This window comes from Protomyctophum parallelum, assembly GCF_964188405.1.
Source record: "Protomyctophum parallelum genome assembly, chromosome: 9".
NCBI lineage: Eukaryota > Metazoa > Chordata > Actinopteri > Myctophiformes > Myctophidae > Protomyctophum > Protomyctophum parallelum.
In genome coordinates, this window is record NC_139706.1 from 7939158 (window position 1) to 7961708 (window position 22551).

Genomic DNA, 22551 nt, shown 5'->3' on the forward strand with positions numbered 1-22551 from the left:
AGATGGAAAGTGAACATGCCATACACTCATACAGTATGCCATATGCAATAGACCAGGGTTCCCAAACTGTGGTGCGTGCACGTGCACCCCTTGTGGTTCACGAAACACCCTCTAGGGGGTGCGTGACATGAAAAGGGTAATGGCGGTTTTATGGTGTTATTTAGCACAAAATCTGGTAAAACACTGTTGTAAGGAGATAGTATAGAGTAGTAATAGAGTAGTCTGTCAGTGCAGTTACATTTTGTGATTATTTGACTTAGCGTTGGGGTGTACGTCAGCTAGGTCAGGAGGTAACAGGGGGTGCACGGCTAAAATAGTTTGGGGACCGCTGCAATAGACAATAAACAATTTAAAAAAAGAATAGGTATACAGCAGATTTTTACCATCACGTGTAAACCATCTCAAAAGAGAGATTCACATTTTATCCTCAAACCACCCTTCTGTTAGCCTTATTCTGAAACAAACAATCCTATAATAGTTTGAGTGTCTATTTCTCCAAACCTTCCTCGATACAGTATGCCACTGGTTATCTCAAAGTGGGGTCCGGTGACTCCCAGGGGTCAACTTTAACCCTACACATCGGCTACTTGAAAATAGCCGATCTACAAGCTTTAGGTTTTTGCCATGGACATAACAATTATCAAGTGAGCTCGGGTCATCTGGTGGTAATCAAGACCACGAACAACTGTTCTTCATAGAGCTTCTTTCCCTTGGTATAATTTATACTCCTCATAAATCGTTGCTGTCGGGAGGAAAGCTCCTAAGGATTTAGATTATTATTTATTATAGATGTATTTATTTTTTGCATAAATCAGTGATATTGAACACCCTTTACGTCTGTGTGTGTCGTTTTGAAAATATTGAACCAATTTGAAAGCCTCTTAACTCCATTGGACCCTCAAACTGTCTGCTTGTTTTCAAAATATAAGGTTTTCTTAATTTCCTGAAAAATTTATATTTTTCATTTCCTGAACAATGAAGTCCTATATCAGATGAAATTGTGTTTTTCACTATTTCATATTTCTGTGTCTTTTGTGAATAGGCTACTCTGTATTTTATTGGTTATTGTTTCTTCCTGTGCTTTAGACCCATTGTTGACCTGTCTGTCTAGCATCAAGTTCTCATAATCGGTTCGAGTGAGCAGAAAGAATCAATATTAAGCAGACTTGGCAATCTGACTGTAGAAAGTAACAGTACAGTACATTACTTGGGGGTCATTATTGATTCTGAATTGAATTTTAATTCACACATTAATCATGTTACCAAGATTGCCTTTTTTCACCTTAGAAATATTGCACGAATCAGAGCCTATTTGTCATTGGACGATGCAAAAACACTCATCCACGTTTTTTCTCGGCTTGATTACTGCAATGCACTTTTTTCTGGACTGCCTAAGAAAACAAGCAGCCAGAGTTTTAACTAGAATTAAGATGAGAGAACATATTACTCCAGTTTTAGCTTCACTGCACTGGCTTCTGGTTGTTTTTAGGATTGATTTGAAAATTATTTCACTTGTTTATAAAGCTCTCAATGGTCTCGCACCTTCCTACCTACATGACTGCCTGCCTAAATATGTCCCAAACCGCCCCCCTCAGGTCTTCCACTGCTGGCCTGCTCGCTGTGCCTAAAAAAATGGCAACTAAAAAATACGGGCCTGCTTCTACGGGCCGACAGCGTGGAACAAACTCCCACTGTACCTTCGACAGGCAGCCTCTGTAGACGTTTTTAAAGCACAGCTCATGACCCACTTCTACACTCTTGCTTTTAATTGATCTTTTAATTTCTTTGTTATTCATGTCCTCACTGTATTGCATTACTGCTATTATTTTAATGTTTTATGCCTTGCTTTTCTTTTCTTTCTTTCTCCATTGCTCTGTAAAGCACTTTGAGCTGCATTTCATGTCATGAAAGGTGCTATACAAATAAAGTTTTTTTATTATTATTGTTATTGTTCGTGTCTCTGATTTTCTATGCAGAGCAACTTAACTTATTTTGCTGATAACTAGGGTCTGTTTTTCCCTTTTGTTTTAGTTATATAGCACAATTTTAACTATTACCTTTTTTGTATTAATGTTGTTGTGGAAGCTAACGGGAAACCTAATAAAGAATGTACAAGGTGTTGCACCACAACGCCTTCTAAGCTTGTAGATCTGCTATTTTCCAAGAATCTTGAAAAACTTGGAATATTTCTGATGCATTCAACACAAATCTTGTATGGGTGGGGGGGTCCCTGGCACAGTCTGCGGCCAAATACATTTGGGGCTTTATCTATACGTTTGAGAACTACGTACTGCAGTGTGCCGCCATGGGCTGTTGATGGTGATGAATACCAGAATAGATGCGTGCGTCTCAGCTCTGAGCTTTGTACGGCAGCAGACTGTACAGCGGAGCACACGGTGTGGCGCTGTTGGACTCCATGATGTGAGATGATGGAGGTTCACACTGGGAGGAGCTCACTGGTCCTCCTGCAGCCGGGCAGAACATGGACCCACTCTAGATGGATGGATGGATGGATGGCCGGGACAGAAAACACACCAAGGTTAGAATAGTTCTGGATTTTTCATTATAGTTCAATTTGAGTTAGTTGTTTGACATTCATATATATATTTTTCAATTCAGTTAGTTTTAGTTTGTTTTAAGAGCGGATTTGCTAGTTTTTATTTTTTGTGACAACGATTAGTTTCAGTTCAGTTTTTATTAGTTTTAGTTTTGTTCATGCTTTGGGTAATTTGTCAGGTGCAGGATTCAAAAAGGTGACAGTAAGTAGGAATACCATACCTCATAGGAATACCATAAGCCTTTGTTTGATACAAAGAATACTGCCAAGTGCTAACAGTCTGACAGACATTAGTCATTAGACTGCAAGTAAAGGGTTTTTGTAACCCATTTTTTTCACCCAGTGACAATTATCTAATGTAATCCTGGGCGCTACACATGCACTCCCTCTGCCAACCTGCCAACAGACTGACCGCATGCTTCCTTCAATGCATGAGGAGTCCAAGCCGCTTCTTTTCACCTGACAAGCCCCCCCCCCCCCCCTGTCCAGTTTCCCCCGTTGGACATAGCGTGTGGAAGGACCAACAAGTTCCTTTTCCCCTCCATCAGGCTGGCCAGGGGGAGGCAGTATAGAGACCAGGATTACTTTCTATACATGATAGAGTATTTGTCACATTGGCTGCTATTGTTGCCTCTATCGACTGCTATATTTTTAATCACGCACCTCATCTTTATATCATGCACCTTGTGTATAATTCACACTGCCATGTTCATATCTGATCTGTTGTTGTCCTTTCTCTATCTGTTTCCACCTTTCTTGAAACCGCAAATGTGTGCGTGCATGCGTTCATGCGTGCGTGCGTGTGAGAGAGTGCGTGTGTCACCGTGTGAGAGAGTGAGTGTGAGAGAGTGCTTGTGAGAGAGTGCGTGAGACGGTGTGAGAGAGTGCGTGTGTCACCGTGTGAGAGAGTGAGTGTGACGGTGTGAGAGAGTGCGTGTGAGAGAGTGTGTGCATGCGTGCGTGTATGTGTGTATGTGTGTGCAGACTGACCGGGCAGATGTGATGTGGTGTGTGTATGTGTGCTTCCATCAGCAGAGGGGCAGTAGGAGAGGACATGGTGACATCAGACGTCCGGTTAACACTCCTCTGTAATGACTACAGAGAAACACAAGCATTAGAATGGAAACACTCAAACACGTACAGTATGTGCATTTATTTGGGTTCATGGTTGATTATTGTAGTCCATAGAAACAAAAAATAATCTGTGACACAAGTTGTGTGTTTTTGTGTCACACAACGCATTCTGTCGATACAAATACTATATTAACAAATTCCTATCAATCAATCAATCAATCAATCAAGCAAACAATTATTGATTTCCACGTAAAAAGTAGAAATTAGAGCAGGTAAAAAAAAGACAATAAAATACTACTAGTAATAAATAGATAAAAGCCAGGCAAAACATTGTATTTTAGGTTTTCTTTTACATCTCCACTCTGTCTACACTGACAGCTGTTCCGCTGCATGGCCGGGGCCATTATAGTGGCTAATAGAGGCCCTGCCGTGGCTTAGACCAGGGGTTCCCAAAGTGGGGTCCGGGGACCCCCAGGGGTCCTTGAGGGAGTTCCAGGGAGTCCCCAGATAAATGATAGTTTGGAACCAACCTTATGGGTCCCTGACGGGTCCATTTGGTTCCATTTGTACACTCTCAGAGTTAAATTAACATTGATTTTACAATATAAATTGGGGGTGCCAGAGATAGAAATGCCATTAAATGGGGGTCCGTAGCCTAATGCATGTCAAACTGGGGGTCCTTGAAATTAAACGTTTTGAGAATCACTGCTAGTATAGAGCCATAAAAGTCTTCTCTTATGGAGGTCCCTGGCATATCTCTTCAAATGGAGGTCCGCAGGCTAATTAGTGTCAATTTGGGGGTCCTTGACATGAAAAGTTTGGGTGGCTTAGACTGGACCCTGTACAAAAGATTAAAGGGAAATAATGGGAGGTAGAGCTGGGCTGACGTTCTCAGATCAGTGGTGGGACTTGGAGGAGGGAGCACTCGAGGTAGTAAACTCATCAGCTTGTGCTTAGGTTTATTTTGGGTCAGGTTAAAGTCTCCCACAGCTCACCAGCCTGGCTCACACATTACAGGACAATTGGACGATTTATGTATGGCCAAATGTGTCTGAGAAGCAGTTAATGAGGAAATCACCTGCACCTGCGTAATTGGGTGGAGCCTTTAAATGCAGTACAGATAGGGTGGCCAGACGTCCGGTTTCACACCGGACAGTCCGGTTTTAGACCCACCTGTCCTCCTCCTCCCACCTCAACCTCTGGCCGGACACATAATTGTCAGTTTTTTTGTGATATACAGTGCTTGTGTCACTGGGAGTGTTGCCATGTCCGCTTAATTATAAGCGACTTTGGGCTTGTTTTATAAAATAGCCTACTAAGCCTAGCCAGGCTTCTTTAGGGCTTGTTTTCATATACATGGTTGCTTGTTTCTCTTCCAAAACAAGGCAACACTGCCAGTGAGAGGGTCAGTTTGTTGTGGAATGTGTGCTCTCACAATCACTCTAGTATAGTTAATGCAGAGATAAATAAACCAAATATGCCGAAATGAAAAACTACATTTAGTGAGCATTGAATGGAGCAAGGAACTCGACATGATAAAGAAAGGGAGGCTAAAACACTGTGAACATATAGGCTACTGGCATATAATATATGTCATATTGACCATAAGACTGTATAAATAACCCACAAGAAAGAGATTAAACATAAAACATATCTAAACATGAAATAAAATAAATTGATTATAAAATGAATGGCCTTGGTGGTACCCTATAATTAATTTAGTTAGCAAATATGTTCTCTGTGGACATAATGGTGGAAATCATGTGCAATAGTAGTAATAATAATATATCTGGAATCTTTATAGGGGGGGGGGGGGACTGAGCGAGCCCCGCAAAAGTGTCCTCCTTTCTGAGGTCTTGCAGGTGGCCACCCTAAGTACAGAGAACAGGAAGAGCAGAACACAGAGGGAAGAGAGCTGTGGAGAGGAACAGAGGGCAGAGGACGGAACTGGCTGGAAGGAAGGAGAGCGGTCATGGATGGGGGCCAGAGTCGGGGCACCGAGGACAGGGACACCGTAGCCATAGAAATGGTTACTGGGCGCCAGGCGGGGTGTGCCCTGTCCGCCCGTGGCAGGACCCGTCTGTGGAGGCGCTGGGAGAGGCTTCCAGAGGAGGGAGGGAGTGAGAGGACACAGTGAGAGGCTGCCGACGGTGAAAGAGGGGATGCCAACTCAACCCAGCAGAGGGGACAAGTTTGGACTAGCCCCTCTTTCGAGCTAAGTACCCCCTCTATGACCTTGAAGTTGATGTTGACCATTGAAGTTGCTGCTTAGCCCATTTTAGTTATATTTGATCTTGTCAGCCCCCACCTGTTTGGGACAATTACATTTCACTGTTTGTTCGGAACATGAACCTCTGCCCTGTGTTTTGTGATTAGTGCATGCTTTTGTGTATTAACTTTATTATCCTTAAATTCTTGTGTGCAATGACCGCGAGTGTTGTGCACAGTAGGCTATTGTAGAACAAACAAATTCATGTGAATTATTGTTTGACCCTTAAGGATACCCTGGGACTTTGGAGAAAGACAAGAGGCTGCTATTGGACTGTTACAAGTCCTCAAGATGACAGATATTGTGAACGAGAGGACTTTTGACAAACAAACTGTTGTAATGTAAAGGCGTGTCAGACTGCTGAGAGGCAGGAGAACATGACTGCTAATATTACCTGTCTGTCTTCCTCAACAAATTACAACCAGTTGGACTGGCTCCATTACTTATATGGGGTGCATGCTTATCCTGCCGCGCATGTCGGGAGCCATGGGTGAGTTTTAACCCGCCCATGGGTTAGTTGTAACCGTCCACGCCAAGCCCCCCAGAAGGGCTGGCTAACATTGAAGCTGCCACTACCTACTGGCCAAAGGTGGAACTGCAGCATGTTCATGGAGGTGGATGGATGTTCAGTCAGTGACGTCATGTCATGTGCGTAACGTGCGTCAACCCTCAACTTCCGCTCGCTGAGTTATATTCTCCCACATGGAGGTCTGTGTCTGAAGACAGCAAACTGACTGATAAGTGGACTGGTTAAGTAATCAATTAGTCCAGGGGATTCTCACTGAGGGGATTCCCAGAGCAATGGACCAGACCAGGGCTCTCCCACTTAGACACTCCCACTTGGACACTTTCCAGCCCGGCTCATTCATTCCAATGTAAATATCATGGATTTTACACATTAAATACTGGAACCAGCCCTTCAAAATGTCTTCGAAATCCGTCAACAAGGCCTGCCATATGCACTGGAAAAATAATGTGTGTGGCATTTATTTAAAAACAAATTGTTTTATCCTCTAGGAAAACTATTGGTGGAGAGGTTTGTCTAACCCATGTTATGCTTAGCTGTGATTGGACCTTAGCAATTTGGGGAGGGGCTTAACTATAGGTCAATTGCACAGGTGAGGGGATTCCCACTGAGGGGATTCCCACTGGCAGAGCCTGACCAGAGCCTTTTGTGGTGGTTCTGGAGAACCGTGGGTCCGCCCGACACGATACCGGGCACTGCTCTCCCTGCGGGGGTGTGGACTGCGTGTGTCGAATTTGAAGTCGGTGGGGCAAGCGGTTCTCGAGTTACGTGCATTACAACCATACATACACACACACACACGCACACAGCATGTGCATTTATAGTAGGATGTCTTGACATGGTGTGTGTGGGTGTGTGTGTGTGTGTGTGTGTGTGTGTGTGTGTGTGTGTGTGTGTGTGTGTGTGTGTGTGTGTGTGTGTGTGCGTGCGTACTCACCTGGTCCTTGATGCTACCCAGTATAGCTGTAGTCGTTATGCCCATGAAGAAAGCCAGCAGGTTGAGGCCCGTGAGGATCCAGATGAGGATGTACAGAGAGAACACATCCTGACAGCCCTGCACGCCAACAAACTCATAGTAGTTGTCCAGGTAGCCTCCGCTGCAACGCACATCGTTATGAAGATCTTAAAATGTTCTCTTCCCATGGCCTGAGTAGGGATGGAGCTCAAAACCCCATACCCCAAAGAACCCGATAACAAGCTTATTTATTTTATTTTACAACCAGCCCATCTATGTTTTTCTAATAACAACCCATGTTTTAGGTTGTTATTAGAAAAACATAGATGGGCTGGTTGAAAAAAAGTTGTCCTTTTACTAATTTCACTACTAAAATCAGAAAAACATTGATCTACGAAGTGGGTGCTTTTCTGAACAATGTTCTTATCCACTGTTCAAATAATTAATGCCTTTTGCTGTCTGTACTGTATGTATATTGTGTATTGTACTGCATATTTTTATTGTATACTAATTATTAATCTGTGCTCCATACATGGTCATGAGTTAAATAAATTATGACGATGAGAATCACAGCATGTTGTATTGTACTGCTAAGTATGGGGTACTTTTTCCACATTGCACAGTGACAACCCCAACATTAAAAACAAGACGTAGCCAGCACCACCCAGCCAAGTTCATGCAGTTCAAGAGTAACTTCTTTATAACCGACGTCATTTTTAAAATGAATACAATCATGATACTGTAGGGCAGCCTGAATGTTGACATACTGCACTACAATTGGAGCAGCTAATTTGATTAAATTACTACTAACGAGCTAATGCACAAAATTCATAAAAGATGCATTTTTTTTCAAGCAACATCCAATTGAAAATGTTCAGAGAAATTAAAAACCAAATTGAATTGAGAGGAGCCAGAGAAGTGGGAATGAGAACAAGGAAGACAAGGCGAGGTGAGAGAGAGACGAGGACGTCGAGCTAATGAAGATGAAGAAGTTGTCTCACTTGGCACAGTCGTACAGGTCGCAGCAGTAGCAGGTCCCACTGCGGACGGTCAGACTGCAGGTTTCTCTGAGGTTTCGACATGGTACCTAGAGGAGGGGGAGGCAGACATCTCACTACTTCAGACACCTTTATTTACCATTGAGTATACACCAGTGTTGTTTTTGGCAGCAAATTTCTATTTTAGTTTTGTCATAGTCTTTGGACTGAAACTTCATTTAGTTTTTGTCATATTTTAGTCACCTAGAAGTCGACTAAACGTCATAAGATTTTAGTCGACTAAATCTACAGTTGATTTAGTCGACTAAAATGTATTTTGGCGGGCCTTGATGCCGTCGTAATGAGTGTTTTTTACACTTGCTGAAAATAGCCGAGCTGCGACGCGTTGTGGGTTTGTAGATCGGCTATTTTCAGCATGCAACCAAATAAATTACTTATACTGGATCTCTTGTCCACTAGTCCCTTCCTAACATTTTAGTCTAGTTTTTAATTTGTCGACGAAATTGTCAGTATATTTAGTCTTAGCTTTAGTCATCGTAGCTTAATTTTCATTTAGTTGAAATTATTTTGTCAGTGAAAAAAGTCGACGAACATAGTTTTAGTCGACAAAAACAACACTGGTATACACACACACATAGGAATTTGTTTTGACATTCACATGAGACGAGTGAAAACACAGATAGGTAGGCATGACGTGGAAGGAGGGGGGAAAAAAGGAGAGCCCAGACAGTGCACACGTTAACGCCACAGCAGCCCCGGACGGCGCCAACTTACCTACGGGTCAGTGAGAATTAAGGGACTGCTAAGAGAAGATTCAGCCAAAATGTATATTATGAGAGTTTCAATAAAAGGCAATCTTTGTGTGATATGGTGTGGGACTGAAACAACAGGAATAGAGGGTATGCGCATGCATACAGTGAGTTGCAACTCCAGTGGGAAAGTGAGTTTATAGGCAATTCACACTGAGACGGACTGAATCCGTTTCATTGGAACCGTTTCCGAATACGGTTGCCTGGTCCCCGATGGCCATGATTCACATTACCCGAGATTCAACAGCGCACCCGGGTACACTTGCATAACACACTTTAATCCTCCTGATGACGGTGTGCTTGATGGCTGGCGCGCACGGACACTGACCATCAACTGTGCGACATTGTCTCAAATAAATCCAGACACACTGAATTGCATTGCCTCTTTGGCTTTTTGCCGTTATACTACTTCACTGTCAGCCTGCCTGCTATTCACTGTGTCAGTCAGTTCTGTGCTCCAGTGTATTAGTTTGCTATGGATTCTACTTTAGCATTATTATTATTTTGTTTTACTTTGGAAACTGTGCCAAGCAAAGCCCAAGAGCCACGTGTAGTCCGCAGAATAAGATCAGCGCGTACTGCGGTGCTGCGCGTATAAGCAGATTCAACAGGAGAAGGGCGGCGTTGAGAAATGCGCTGGTGTTACGCATCGGCTGTGGTTTTTTTTGTTGACGCTTGGCTCGTCGACTAGAGATTATGTCACGTTCTTTAAAAAAAACAGTCCACTTCCTACTTTAGGTACGCATGCATTCACATTGGAACGATCCGTATCTGAATACACTTCAACGGTCCAGAGGTCCCCCATGCGGTCCCGGGGACGGTTGGGTGATCCGCTCCCGGGAACGGTACGCATCATTCACACTACCACAACATCTGCCAAGTGGTCCCGAGTGCGCACCCGGGACCATAGTGTGAATCGCCCCTTAATGTCGTTTAATGCAATCAGATAGGACCTTTCTGTTTGAATGTACGGGCTGTCAAGGCCAGAGAGTAAGGGGTTTTTTTGCCACTCAGTAGGCGTTCCCACATAACCTCCGGGTATGATGATGATGTCACACACATACCCTCTATAAGCAACTGATATCATGCACACACAGTACAGGTACTTACAGACACATAGTAACTCTCATAAACGTAGCTGCTCCCGCTGGTGTAAAACTGACATCTCCCTGCTTTCAAAGGACGAATATCCTGGTATGGGGCGGACAGATGAATACATACGTTCAAAAACACGCATACTGTATATTCAAATAATGTGTAAAAAAAAACAGTGACATTCATCACAATGTATTCTTTTTTTTTAAATATATTTTTTATCCCACGATTTTGTAACCCATTTTTCACCCCGGTGTCAATCATCTAATGTGATCCTGGGCTCTACACACCCTCCGCCAACCTGGGGAGAGCAACAGACTTAACTCATGCTTCCTTCATGCTTGAGTGTCCAAGTTGCTCCTTTACACCTGACAGGGGGGAGTTTCCCTGGTTGGACGTAGCGCGATGTATTCTTTAGTAGGCCTTTTTCGTTTTACGTATAGCAACTTGCAGTGACTCAGAGCCTGCATCTCTGCATGCTGAAAATAGCTGATCTACAAGCTCACAACGTGTCCGGACGCGACGCGTTGTGAGCTTGTATATCAGCTATTTTCAGCACGGAACACATTATATGACGAAGAATAAATCAGGCATCACTGCGCTTCATTCACTGTGGAAGAGAGATGTCTTTTGTTGGCCGTTCGTGGCGATATAATGGACACGTACCTCCTCGACGATAATAACCAACTAAGCTATTGGAAGCTATTTTTCGTGGCACATTATGTTTAATCAAACAACAACAAGTTTCCTCAGTGTTTGTGTTAGGAGTTGGGACAGCGTCTGCTGTCTGTCTACGTGCATGATCATCATGCAGTAGCTAGATGTGCGCTCCAGTGACGGCTGAGATAGATTAGTTCATTTGTGTCTGATAGGGGCTTATTGGTGGGTTTTCCGGTAGATATTAAGGCATGTTTAGGGTGTGTTTTAGTGCCGGGGATTTCGCCTGGAAGGCGCTATTGAAACACTCACTCTTGAAGTTGAACGTGAAAAAGTGACGTTCACGCACGCCAGAAATGAACGAGTTCACAATGACGTTCATCAAACAGAAATACAGTATGTTCAGTTCACGTTCGTGAACAACACTGATTGTAACAGGGACAGACTCAATCTCCCAGGGGTCTATAGGACATTGTAACAGGGACGGACTCCATCTCCCAGGGGTCTATAGGACATTGTAACAGGGACAGACTCCATCTCCCAGGGGTCTATAGGACATTGTAACAGGGACAGACTCCATCTCCCTGGGGTCTATAGGACATTGTAACAGGGACAGACTCCATCTCCCTGGGGTCTATAGGACATTGTAACAGGGACAGACTCCATCTCCCAGGGGTCTATAGGACATTGTAACAGGGACAGACTCCATCTCCCAGGGGTCTATAGGACATTGTAACAGGGACAGACTCCATCTCCCTGGGGTCTATAGGACATTGTAACAGGGACAGACTCCATCTCCCAGGGGTCTATAGGACATTGTAACAGGGACGGACTCCATCTCCCTGGGGTCTATAGGACATTGTAACAGGGACAGACTCCATCTCCCAGGGGTCTATAGGACATTGTAACAGGGACAGACTCCATCTCCCTGGGGTCTATAGTGCATTGCCGGCTGATACCGACAATAAGCCACTCCCGACCTACTTCTTCTTCTATCATCAGAATGTATTCTTTAGTAGGCCTTTTTCGTAACTGTTACGGACCACGGTCCTTGTGATTATTTGATATTTGTTTAAGTATAATTATTATTTATGGTGACTATTAAATTAGGATAATAATTATAAGTTTGGGAAATGTATTGTGTTTTATGGCATGTGACAAGTTGTGTTTCGTCTGTTTGTGAATGAGGTGCTGAGAACATGAGACTGTTGGCTACAGTACTCAAGTGAATAGATACAGACATGGCTGTGAGTGACAGGTCCCTGATTTGACCTGCCCCTCTCTTCCTTGTTGGTTCTCCCCGACAACACCAGTTTCCTGTTGGCTGGGCACTCTTCCTGTTGCTCTATAAAAGCTCAGTTGAACTTGGACTTCACCAGGGGATGTGTGCTAAGGACAGCAGGGTCGATGGGAGGAGATCATTGGTGAGGGAGTATGATGGAGTGGAGAGATCGCTGTGTGTCACCGGAGCGACCCGGGAGTACGAGGGAGGGGGTTCAGACGGGATTGTGTCAGTGTCCCACAAGTCCGTGCGGCAGCTCCTGCCCCGCTCCTCGCGGGGCTGGAGGCGGTCGGTTTGAAATGGAGTCGGAGAAGGATTCATCAGAGGATGAAAGAAGTAATTTGGAGGATTCAAGAGCTAATGGAAATACAAAGAAAAGAAAGAAAGGTGGAGATTCAGAGAGTGACGAAGATATCGGAAGATATGTGGTCGGGATGATTTCGGACACACAAACCGCTTTTTAGTGAGCCTCAAGCGGTGGGAAAGTTTGTGGAGAGAATGGTTGGCAGGGTGAAGGCTGTGAGGATTACTAGGAGTGGCTTGGTGGTGATTGAGTGCAGGAACCGAGACCAAGCAGAGAAAGCAATAGAAATCATGTACTATAAGGATCGCTCAGTGAATACCTTTTACCTGAGAGGAAAGGAAACGAGGGGAGTAATTAGTGGCGTGCCATTATCGATGAAGCCGGAGAATATGGAGATTAAAGGAGTTATTGCGATAAGAAGGATGACACGATTCAGGGAGGGGAAACGGGAGGACAGCTCGTCAGTGTGTCTTACATTTCAGGGTGATGTTTTGCCAGAGCGGGTATATGTTGGGTACACTAGCTTCCGTCAAGTTCCGTGTTAGGCCTTTTGAAAGAGCACCACTCAGATGCTATTGCTGCCAAGAGTATGGGCACGTAGCATCTGTGTGTAGGGGAAAGAAAAGATGTGGGAGGTGTGGAAAAGAGAACTGTAAAGGAGAGTGTGAAGAGAAAGAACAGGCAAAGTGCATGCACTGTGGAGGAGAGCATTATGCTGGGTCAGAGAAGTGTGCCAGGAAAGTGAAGGAGGTTAAGATACACAAGATGAAGGCAGAAATGAAAGAAATGTCTTATGCAGAGGTGGTAAAGAGAGTGGAGATGGAGACGCACAATGAAAAGAGGGAAACAGAAAAAGAGGGAAGGGAAAATGGACATGGCATCTGTATATGTATGGATAAGACCCGGCTCCTGGCTTTTATAGCTATGGTGATAAACTGTGCTGTCGAAATCACAAGGAAGTCGGAAAGAATAAAGCTGGTGCTGGAAGCAGCCAGAAGATTCTTGGGTGTGGGGTGGATGTTACTGGGGAAGATCTGGACGGTGTGCTGAGGGAGGATTTCTCAGTGCCTGAGGGTCTGAGTAACTGAATGGAATAGGGGATGGGATGGGATCACAATGGGTGGACAGTTAACTTTTTTATTTTAGTCGTTTTGATATAGCAGCTAGTTTAAGTTTGACCCATAATATGGGTCAGAAGGGGGCGGTAATGCAACTATTTGGATGCCAACCGCCATAAAACCCCACAAAGAAGAAGAAGAAGAAGAAGACTTCACCAGGAGACGACACAAGGGGCCAGCTAGGCACTCCAATGTTGAAGCGCTGGGCCCTAGTGGTAAGCGGAAGGACTGCAGGCGGACCCGTGGATTCTTGACGAGGAAACCCCGTGCAACCGAGCGCTCAATGTTAAAGCCCAGGTGCACTTCCGCATTTGGGCACCAAAATTTGGTGCCCAAATGCTGAATCAGCATTTGCCACTGAGCAACTTCCACTGACATGAATAGCGGAGGGGGCGGAGCTTCGCGCCAGTTTAGTCTCTATCCTTTTAATACTCTATGGGACGACAGCATGTTTGCAGCAGAGACTCGATCCCTCTAGTCCTCCGCCCGTTTGCCTGCCATTTTTGTTTAGTTCGTTCTGTGTTAGGTGTTCTGTTCATTCTGCCGTAAGTTGCCTTAGAGATGTTTGCTTTTGTTTATAATCATTGTTGTTCTTATAAATCTGTACATTATTATTTATTATTGCTAAATATGAAGCCCGGTTCCTACTCCACCATGTAGGGGTGCCAGGTAGTTTATTTTGCTAAGTTATTGTATCTTTTGGTTAGTTAGGTTAGTTAGGGATTTAGAATTGTATTTTTGTTTAACTCTCTGTTAGGGCCTTTAGTTAGGGGTAAGCTTTTGATTTTTAGTTAGATCCGTTTTATTAGAATAGAACCTGCACCTTGAAGCCAATTAGAGAGTTGTGAACCAAAGAACAAGAAAATGTAACCTTTGTCTCTGCTAATGAACAAAAAAGAGCTACTACAAATAAACTAAAGTTCTTTTCAACCCTGTCTCCTCGCACATTATGTTATATCCCTTCACCCCTAGACGAAGGTGCAGAACAGTAATACGTTGCAATATTTATTTCTTAATATCATCATATCGTCTTGGCTGCACTGCCCATGTCATCTCTGGTGCTGCTACTGCAGTCAGCGGAACACATCTGGCCAGACTCTCTGCTGGCCTGTCCCCTGACTAAATGACTGACACACCTGACACAAGTCAACAAATTAATATGGAGACACAACAACAAGTGATCAAATTAACGGAAATGAGACAATCAAATCAAAGAGTGGGCAACGAAAAACAAAACAAAACAAAACAGCGACATATGCTGTGGCTCCTACATAATGTTTTAAGTTGAAATCAAATGTAAACAAACTCAAAGTCTAAAATTAAACCCATTAAAGGGAAAATGGTATGTTTATGTACAACTCATGGCGGTACTATGAGTAGATAATGACATCATGTTGATGCCAGTATGGTCCTTTAACAGCCAGTTGGCTCCGTTGTTGTCTTTTCCCTCGTTCATTTTGTTTTCTTTGCTAATTATCGTTTTACTCCTGCATAATGGTTTTACCATTGTAATGAGGCTGTCTCTATCTATCTGTCTGTACGTCACTCTGATGATGAATTGAATACCCGGGGCCTGAATGGAAACTATTCTTTTCACTTTTACTATTTTGAAAATCATTTTAAAATAGTTGAACTAGCCGATCTACATCTACACATTGTGAGCTTGTAGATCAGCTATTTGAACTATTTTAAAGGTTTTTTTTAAATACAAAAAAATGGCAAATAAGTTTAGGGGTAAGGGTTAAGCAAAATATAGCCCTAAGTGTTGACTGTACTGTAGTGACTGTACTCTGTACTGTCAATTCTGCCCAATAAAGTATTCAATCAATCAATCAATCAATCAATCAATCAATCAATCAATCAATCAATCACAAATCAGTCCACCAGAGAGAGCTGTGGCTCAACAATACACACCTCTACCACCACTATTGATGTTACCTGTGGCATTTTAACCCATTTTGACCTGAGATCAGATTCTAAAAATGTCTTCTACATCCTGACAGTTTTCTGAAAAAGCTGTGTTTCTATGTCAGTCGTTCTTCGATTTTTCAAAAATAGCAGACCTACAAGCTCGTAGCGCGCCGAGTGTCGCGCTATGAGCTTGTAGATCTGCTATTTTTCAATAGCTAAAGCATGACATGATGCTAACACCAAAAGGGGTTCCCGCCCAAAATGTAATGTATTTGTTTTTCATAATGCTGTGCGAATACGTTGTAAACTCTGTGTTTCTTGTGCAATGAGTAGTAGGCACCATTATGTCACTCACCATGCTAGATACAATGAAGACACCATCTATCACCATGCACAGAAACGAGGCAACGTTCCCCATACTGAGGAACACTATGGCAGCAGTCAGCTGGACAGAAGAGGATTTTATGAAAGGAATATTAGGAGAAATGTTATAAAAGAATGCAAAAACATTTTGACAGGGCTAAATATTTGTGTTGAAGAAAGTAGTAGACCTGTTTGACAGTGAGGGATACATTGGGCACTGTCATATCCTTATTAGATCCAAGTTCAATGAGTCTCAACCAATGATGACCATCACCCAATGAATTCTTGTAAGCATCTGAGATATGCCATTTACCCCATATCCTTCATAAAAGTCATATTTACTTTTTGACGGGATTGACTGATCATTCTTTTTATTTATTACTTCCTTCCTTTGCTTTTTCGTTTCAGCTAGAATCAATTTTAGGTTGAGCAGGCTATGGTGGAAATATGGATAGTCAAGAAAGAGATCAATAATACCAGATGCTCACAGTTGGACAAAAAGCTTGAACTGATACTGTCAATTTCTTGTGTATATTGTGTAGTTTATCTTTTCTCCTTTGATGGAAAAAGCATAGACCTAGCATGAAGGTGTGTTTGGAAACCCAGCATTGATCTTAGACCAACAAATAGATTACAATTTACAGTATACCACCTAATGCTGAGTTTTGAGAGCTCCGACTAATGTAATTGTCTCCACCAGGCCGAAGGCATGGGGGGAGAGTATGTTTTGCACTCCGTCCGTCCGTCCGTGTGTCCGTCCGTGCGTCCGTCCGTGTGTGTGTCCGTGAGCAGCTAATCTCGGCCACCGTTAACCCGGTCGATGCCAAATTTTGCACACACACTCCCTGGATGCCAACGATGAACCTCTGCCCCAAACTTTCCAGAACGGCCTGTTATAGCGCCACCAGGAGGCCGCTTTGTGCAAAACAAGTTTTTGCACAGTACACCTACAGATTTTGTCCAAACATCACGCAAATTGGTACACAGTCTCTCTAGAGCCATTCAACCAAACCGGTCTTTCAGATTTCTCAGACTCCATCCTGATTGGTTAAGATTGGCTTCCAAAGTTCACAGGAGTGCTCAGTTTCAAACAAAATGCTGCAAATCATGAACACATCGTGTGATTTCCGTGAAATTGTGCACCCACATTCCCACTAGGCCGAGGACGAAATGCCACATGAACAATTTCAACTCAGCCTCAAGGTGGCGCTTTAACTGGCCGAAAAGTGTTTTTACCTCTAACTGCACGGATCTGTGGATAACTTTGTATGCCAACTCCCTAGAGGCCAAGGAAAAACCTTTGCCTGGAATTTTTCACATCTGCTCTTTATAGCGCCACCAGGAGGCCGACATATGTAAAACACATTTTCTATTATTACTCCTTCAGATTTTTTTACTTTTGTTGCCCTTTTATCCAACCACCAGATGAAGGCAAGCTGCAATGTCCTACATTCCTATCCTGGTGGAGACCTGTGCCCAGAAGGGCACTTTTTCTAGTTCTGTTTTCTTTCTCCACTGTAACTCTAAAAAAAAAAAAACATTTACGGCACACGGTTGACTAGGGGGGATATGATTACGATTTGCAGCACTTGAAAAATAAAATGAGAAAAAGAGTTATGTTGACAATGGTACAATGTAGATGTATGCTTACTCACACTTAAATATTTAGATTATATTAGTCTCTAGTACTCTCTATATACACTGTAGTCAAAAAAGAGCTGTGGACTCACAGGTTTCAAATAGATACTGTGTGCTGCCTTTTTAACCTTGCCCATCCTTCACATCCTCTTGAACCACGTTTAGCATTATTTGTTTGTAAAGATTTATTTGTCTACAGTGTACAAAGTACAATCATCAATTAAAAAAAATATATATAGGAAAAAGACAAAAGAAATAAAATCCTTCCCCAAAGAGAGAATTTTCTGATTTCCAATTTACATGGATATTTTTCCCCCACCTGTGCTGGCAAATATCTCTTATGAATGTTCACATTAAGTAAACTGACATCTCCCAATATCCAAATAATGGGGTCAAAAGGAACAAGACAGTGGTTAGACTTAGCATTATTTGTAACCTCCGCGAAGCACATGGACATGCTCTGTGTGTAGGAAATTAATGAGCACAAGCATAGTTAGACTTTAGGAGACAAAATTAGAAATGTTTCCAGAAACTACATAGGAGCCTTACTGTCTGTCTACTGACGTGTACCACACACAACATAACCCAAATTATCATCAGACATTAGGCATTTAAGCATTTAACCCTATTACCTTTAACCACATGAACTATATTTAGAATTTTAGACAACTTTAACTCCATTTAATAGGAACAGACCGACCCAATTTAACTTCAGGCTCATGTCTCTGGATCTAATTGTGCTACTGCTGCTTTTGTTTTAATTTTTAAACTTGAGACACCAACGGGAATCTAAACATAAAGCCAGCATCCAGCCGCACGTTATGGAATGGGATGTTATGCCCTTTTTTGTTAATATAAAAATGATTACTGTAATTCCCTTTGTTAGCAGTTAAGTACAGTTTAACTCAGGTCCGTTTTACTTAGTATAGGCCGGGTCTATGAAGAGGTTAAACTGAAGTGACATTGATAAATTCCAGATATTATCGAAGTATTCTGGACACCTGGACCACTTTTAGAAGCCCTGAAATCGATCTATATCTATAAATGCACCAAGTCTCTGTGCGTACGTACTGTACGCGTGTACGACTGTACTTACGTCTGAAATCCACGTAACTCGAGAACCGTTCGCCCCACAGACTTCAAATTCGTGTGCCTGGTGTCGAGTCCGTCGGATAGCCGGTTGTCCAGAACCAGCACAAAACCCTCTGCCGAGGCTCTGGACTAACCTGACCTGCCAGATTGTGGCAGCGGGACAAACATCTGATATCTGAGTTGTAGTCTTGTTAGGCTGTGTTTACATTTGCGCTGTGGCAGCGCTTCAATACGTCATCAGTCTCGCGGTGATCCCGCCTCTAGCGGCCGTATATAGCTCCGATCAGCATTTGATCGTAGTACATCGTCTCCGTCCTGAGAGGGACCAGATGGGAGCAGGATGCTGCCACCATCTGGCAGAGTCAGGTTAGCTCTGAACCTGATCACCCCTATATCTCCATATATGGAGCTGGCCTGTTCTGACATTACAATGATTGTTCTGACATCTGCATAGACTCCATATTTGGAGAAAAGGGACACAGACATAATGACTGGGTGGGGCATGCATTTCCAACTTGTATCGTTCCAACTGCCAGTGCCCAACAGGCACCGCTCTAGTAGAATATAATCACATATATAATGCTGCGTTCACATGGGATCAGGCAACGGAACGGTAAAAAGATTAAATATTTTAACATTGACGCCGTCGCCGGTTCTGGCTGCCGTGCCGTCCTGTTCCGTTTACCGTCACCTTCCCGGGGACAGCCCTCCATTCCGAAACACCGCCATCCAGAAACACCGCCATTCCGAAACACGGAAGTAAACCTTCGGAAGGGCGGTGGTTCGGAATGGCGGTGCCGTAACCCCTGCTCCCGTCCACTAAAATGACTTCCGATTTGCCGACTGTGTGCCGTCTGCCTGATCCCATGTGAACGCAGCATCAGAATTAGCAATGGATTTGTGTTGAGGGATGATGTGAGGGATGATGTGAAGGAGGCTAGGAGGGAGTTTTCTGGTGTTGAGAATGCAAACATCAGCACGGAAACATTATGATGGTTATTTGTGAAAGATGTCGCCTACCAGCTGCTTGCGGTTTTCTTCCAGACACAAGCCAAGGACTCCCAGGAAAGAGCCGAGGGCGAGCTGCAGAGAGCACAATGTAGCTGTCAGTCAGTAGCTGGAATACAAACGCTGTTCAATGTTAGTGACAGTTGGATCAAGGAATTCCTAAAGTTTGTCCTGTGGTCTTTATGGTTGTGTGGATGAGAACATGAACATTCCTCTAAAAAGTGATAAAAGAATGAACAAACGATAATTCATATGAAATGTTATCCGAGATAAGCTGCCTGCAGCTGCTCTACTGTATGAAGAATAACCACATTTTTCACAGAGATTGTAGGATAAAGATAAGAAATGGCATGAATTACGACGACAAAGTCCTTGATCTGGTGGGCAATGTTTATATTTTATTACAGTAAGGCATATTCTGTATACTTGAATGAAGAAAGAAGTCCGCACACAGGCTCTGCTCCAGTGGTGTTTTGTTTTATTTAAAACACCATTATTTAAACACCATCACCTGATGAAGGCCGTTTACGGCCGATACGTTGTGTGCCTTAACTAATGGTGTTTTAAATAAAACAAAATACCACTGGAGCAGAGCCTGTGTGCGGACTTCTTTCTTCATTCATGTATCTACCTTTAGTCCAGCACCAGCCAGGAACTGGATGTGCACAAGCCACCTGCCTTTTAAACTAATTGTATTCTGTATACTGCCAGACCAAGTACTGTAGCCTAGCCTGGCTCCAGCCCTGAATCGCTACCATTAAAATAATATGTCCTGAATAATGAAGTGAAACTAAATGAAAATTCAAGTTTTTTGAGCTTCGGCTAACATAATGTGAATGTCAAATTACAGCTCAACAAATTTACAGTTTGTAAATACATCGAAGATGCGAATGTAATCCATTCCTAATGGATGAAGCCTTGGCCTGGAAGAAAGGTCATCAAGTGGTCTCCAACCTTCCTAGAGTGTTTCAACCCTCAACCACTACACTCTCCAGTTGGCGGGTCAGCAGTGATTGGCCAAGTCACTGCCCCTCTCCTCCAGGCTTCCAGCTATAGACAAGTCCACGGAGGGGCACCCCGGGTGCAGCCACCACCGAGGTGCAACCAGCACCGGGAGAGAGGGCCACACCTGGCCAACAGGGAAGTGAGAAACCTGCCGGCCAGGTGCAGCAAACCAGTGCTGACCACACCCCAGTGACCGCCGCGTCCAGGGCAACCCCCGTGGTCCTTTCTCTCCTGCCTGAACGAACAGGAAGCTCTCTCTGCCTTGTGCGTTCTTGGGAGATAGCAGGCACTGAGAGGTCTCAGTAACATTAGCGTTTTCTCTCAGTTGATTCTTCATATCCGTGTGGGTGAAACCGCCGGGATGATTTGTTTATTTAACACAGTTTTTTATGAGGCGATCTAATATCTCCCTATGGACTGGAGTTTGTAATACAAATAAAGCAATTCACCAACCCGTGGAATAGTGCACCCCCCCCCCCCCTAGCGATATTGACGTCAGACTTTGATGCTCTATTAGGAGCACACCCCGTTGCTCTGCAGCAGTCTAACCTTCTATAAGAGGGACCGTGGCTCAGGGGTAGAGCAGCCGGATGGGAACCGCAAGGTTCTCAGTTCGAACCCGGGCTCCCCCAGAGTCAGTGTCGAAGTGTCCTTGAGCAAGACTTTGAACCCCTAATTGCTCCCGATGTGCAGGTTGGTGCATGGCTTGGGCATGGTTTCCTCCGCCATCGGTGCATGAATGTGTGAATGGGTGAATGTAATGCACAATCTATGTAAATCGCCTTGGATAAAGGCGCTATATAAATGTACCATTTACCATTGATATGTGTGACCAGAGCTAATGTAATCTGGTGAAGCACTGGAGGAGCGCCCACTGGCCACAGAAGGCCCTTCACAATTCTTTGGGCCACATGAGGTCTGAGATTCAGTTTGGAGCAAGCAAGGTCATCATGTCCAATGTGGATCTCGAGTTTAATTAAATCTGTTTGCCGTCATCACAAATGTGATAGTCATAATGACTATCACATTTGTGATGACTCGTCACATTTTATGTGATGACTCGTCACATTTTATGTGATGACTCGTCACATTTGTGATGACAGCAAAACAAATTTTGCCGTCAAGTTTGTAACTTTTGCATGCATACAGGTTGTTAATGGTACCCCAACTTTCAGCAGTTTCCTAAGGAAGTTGGCTTCACCTTCATGAGCACATTTTGTGAAGAAAGCTTTTGGAAAAGCATTTAGTTTGCAGATTGGTCACAAATTTGGCTAACGTTCCCCAACTATAAAACTAAAACATTTCAGAGGAGGAAGAATATGACAAAAACTAAATGCAATTTTAGTCAAAAAAGATGATGACTAAACTAAATCGAAATGTGCCGTCACAATCAATAAAACACTTACAATGACTCCAGAGGAGTATCCAGTGACGTTCAGACTCTCTGTGCGGGTTGTGGTGTAGACGCCCAGGAGCACCAGGAGCAGAGACAAACACACCATACAGAGTACCAGGCACAGAGCTCTCCTGATCCTCACCGGCAGGCTAGACCACCACACATAGCCTGCAGAGACAAACACACACCATACAGAGTACCAGGCACAGAGCTCTCCTGATCCTCACCGGCAGGCGAGACATCCACGCATAGCCTGCAGTGCAGAACCAAACGACTTTATCACTTTATTCGCTTTCAGCACTGCAGTATAGCGACCAAGTATCACATGAAGACTTAATGGGATTAATACAGCACAAAGGATACATCATTATAATTATTTTACATGTACGCTTCGCTAGTATACTTTTATGCACAAAAGTGTACTTTTTAAGTATAGAGGAGAGCGTATGCACGTGACATCATCATCGTACCCGGACATTATGCGGGAACGCCTA

At 43.6% G+C, this 22551-nt stretch overlaps 1 protein-coding gene across 2 annotated transcripts; it reads right to left on the bottom strand.

Moving 5' to 3' along the window:
• Positions 1–2303: 2303 nt before the first annotated feature.
• Positions 2304–22188, bottom strand: LOC310863892 (transmembrane protein 255B). 2 transcript variants are annotated; one of them, XM_083772415.1, is made up of 8 exons: positions 22068–22188; positions 19669–19731; positions 15911–16000; positions 10299–10379; positions 8383–8468; positions 7364–7523; positions 3548–3643; positions 2304–2493 (listed from the first exon to the last, which is right to left on the bottom strand). In XM_083772415.1, exons 1-8 carry the CDS (start codon positions 22161–22163, stop codon positions 2350–2352), a joined length of 816 nt encoding a protein of 271 aa, XP_083628541.1. In that variant the 5' UTR covers positions 22164–22188; the 3' UTR covers positions 2304–2349. The 2 variants fall into 2 exon arrangements, with proteins under 2 accessions (XP_083628541.1, XP_083628540.1); XM_083772414.1 differs by having other exon boundaries at positions 3548–3652.
• Between the last annotated feature and the right edge of the window lie 363 nt (positions 22189–22551).

Excerpts from the sequence above, each read along its gene's own strand:
- LOC310863892 (XM_083772414.1), bottom strand. The coding sequence starts at position 22,163 with ATGGTGTGTTTGTCTCTGCTCCTGGTGCTCCTGGGCGTCTACACCACA. Across the intron at positions 8,469-10,298 it reads ATGAGAGTTACTATGTGTCT|GTACCATGTCGAAACCTCAG; the intron begins GTAAGTACCTGT and ends CCCCTCCTCTAG. Across the intron at positions 7,524-8,382 it reads GACCTGTACGACTGTGCCAA|CGGAGGCTACCTGGACAACT; the intron begins GTGAGACAACTT and ends TGTGCGTTGCAG.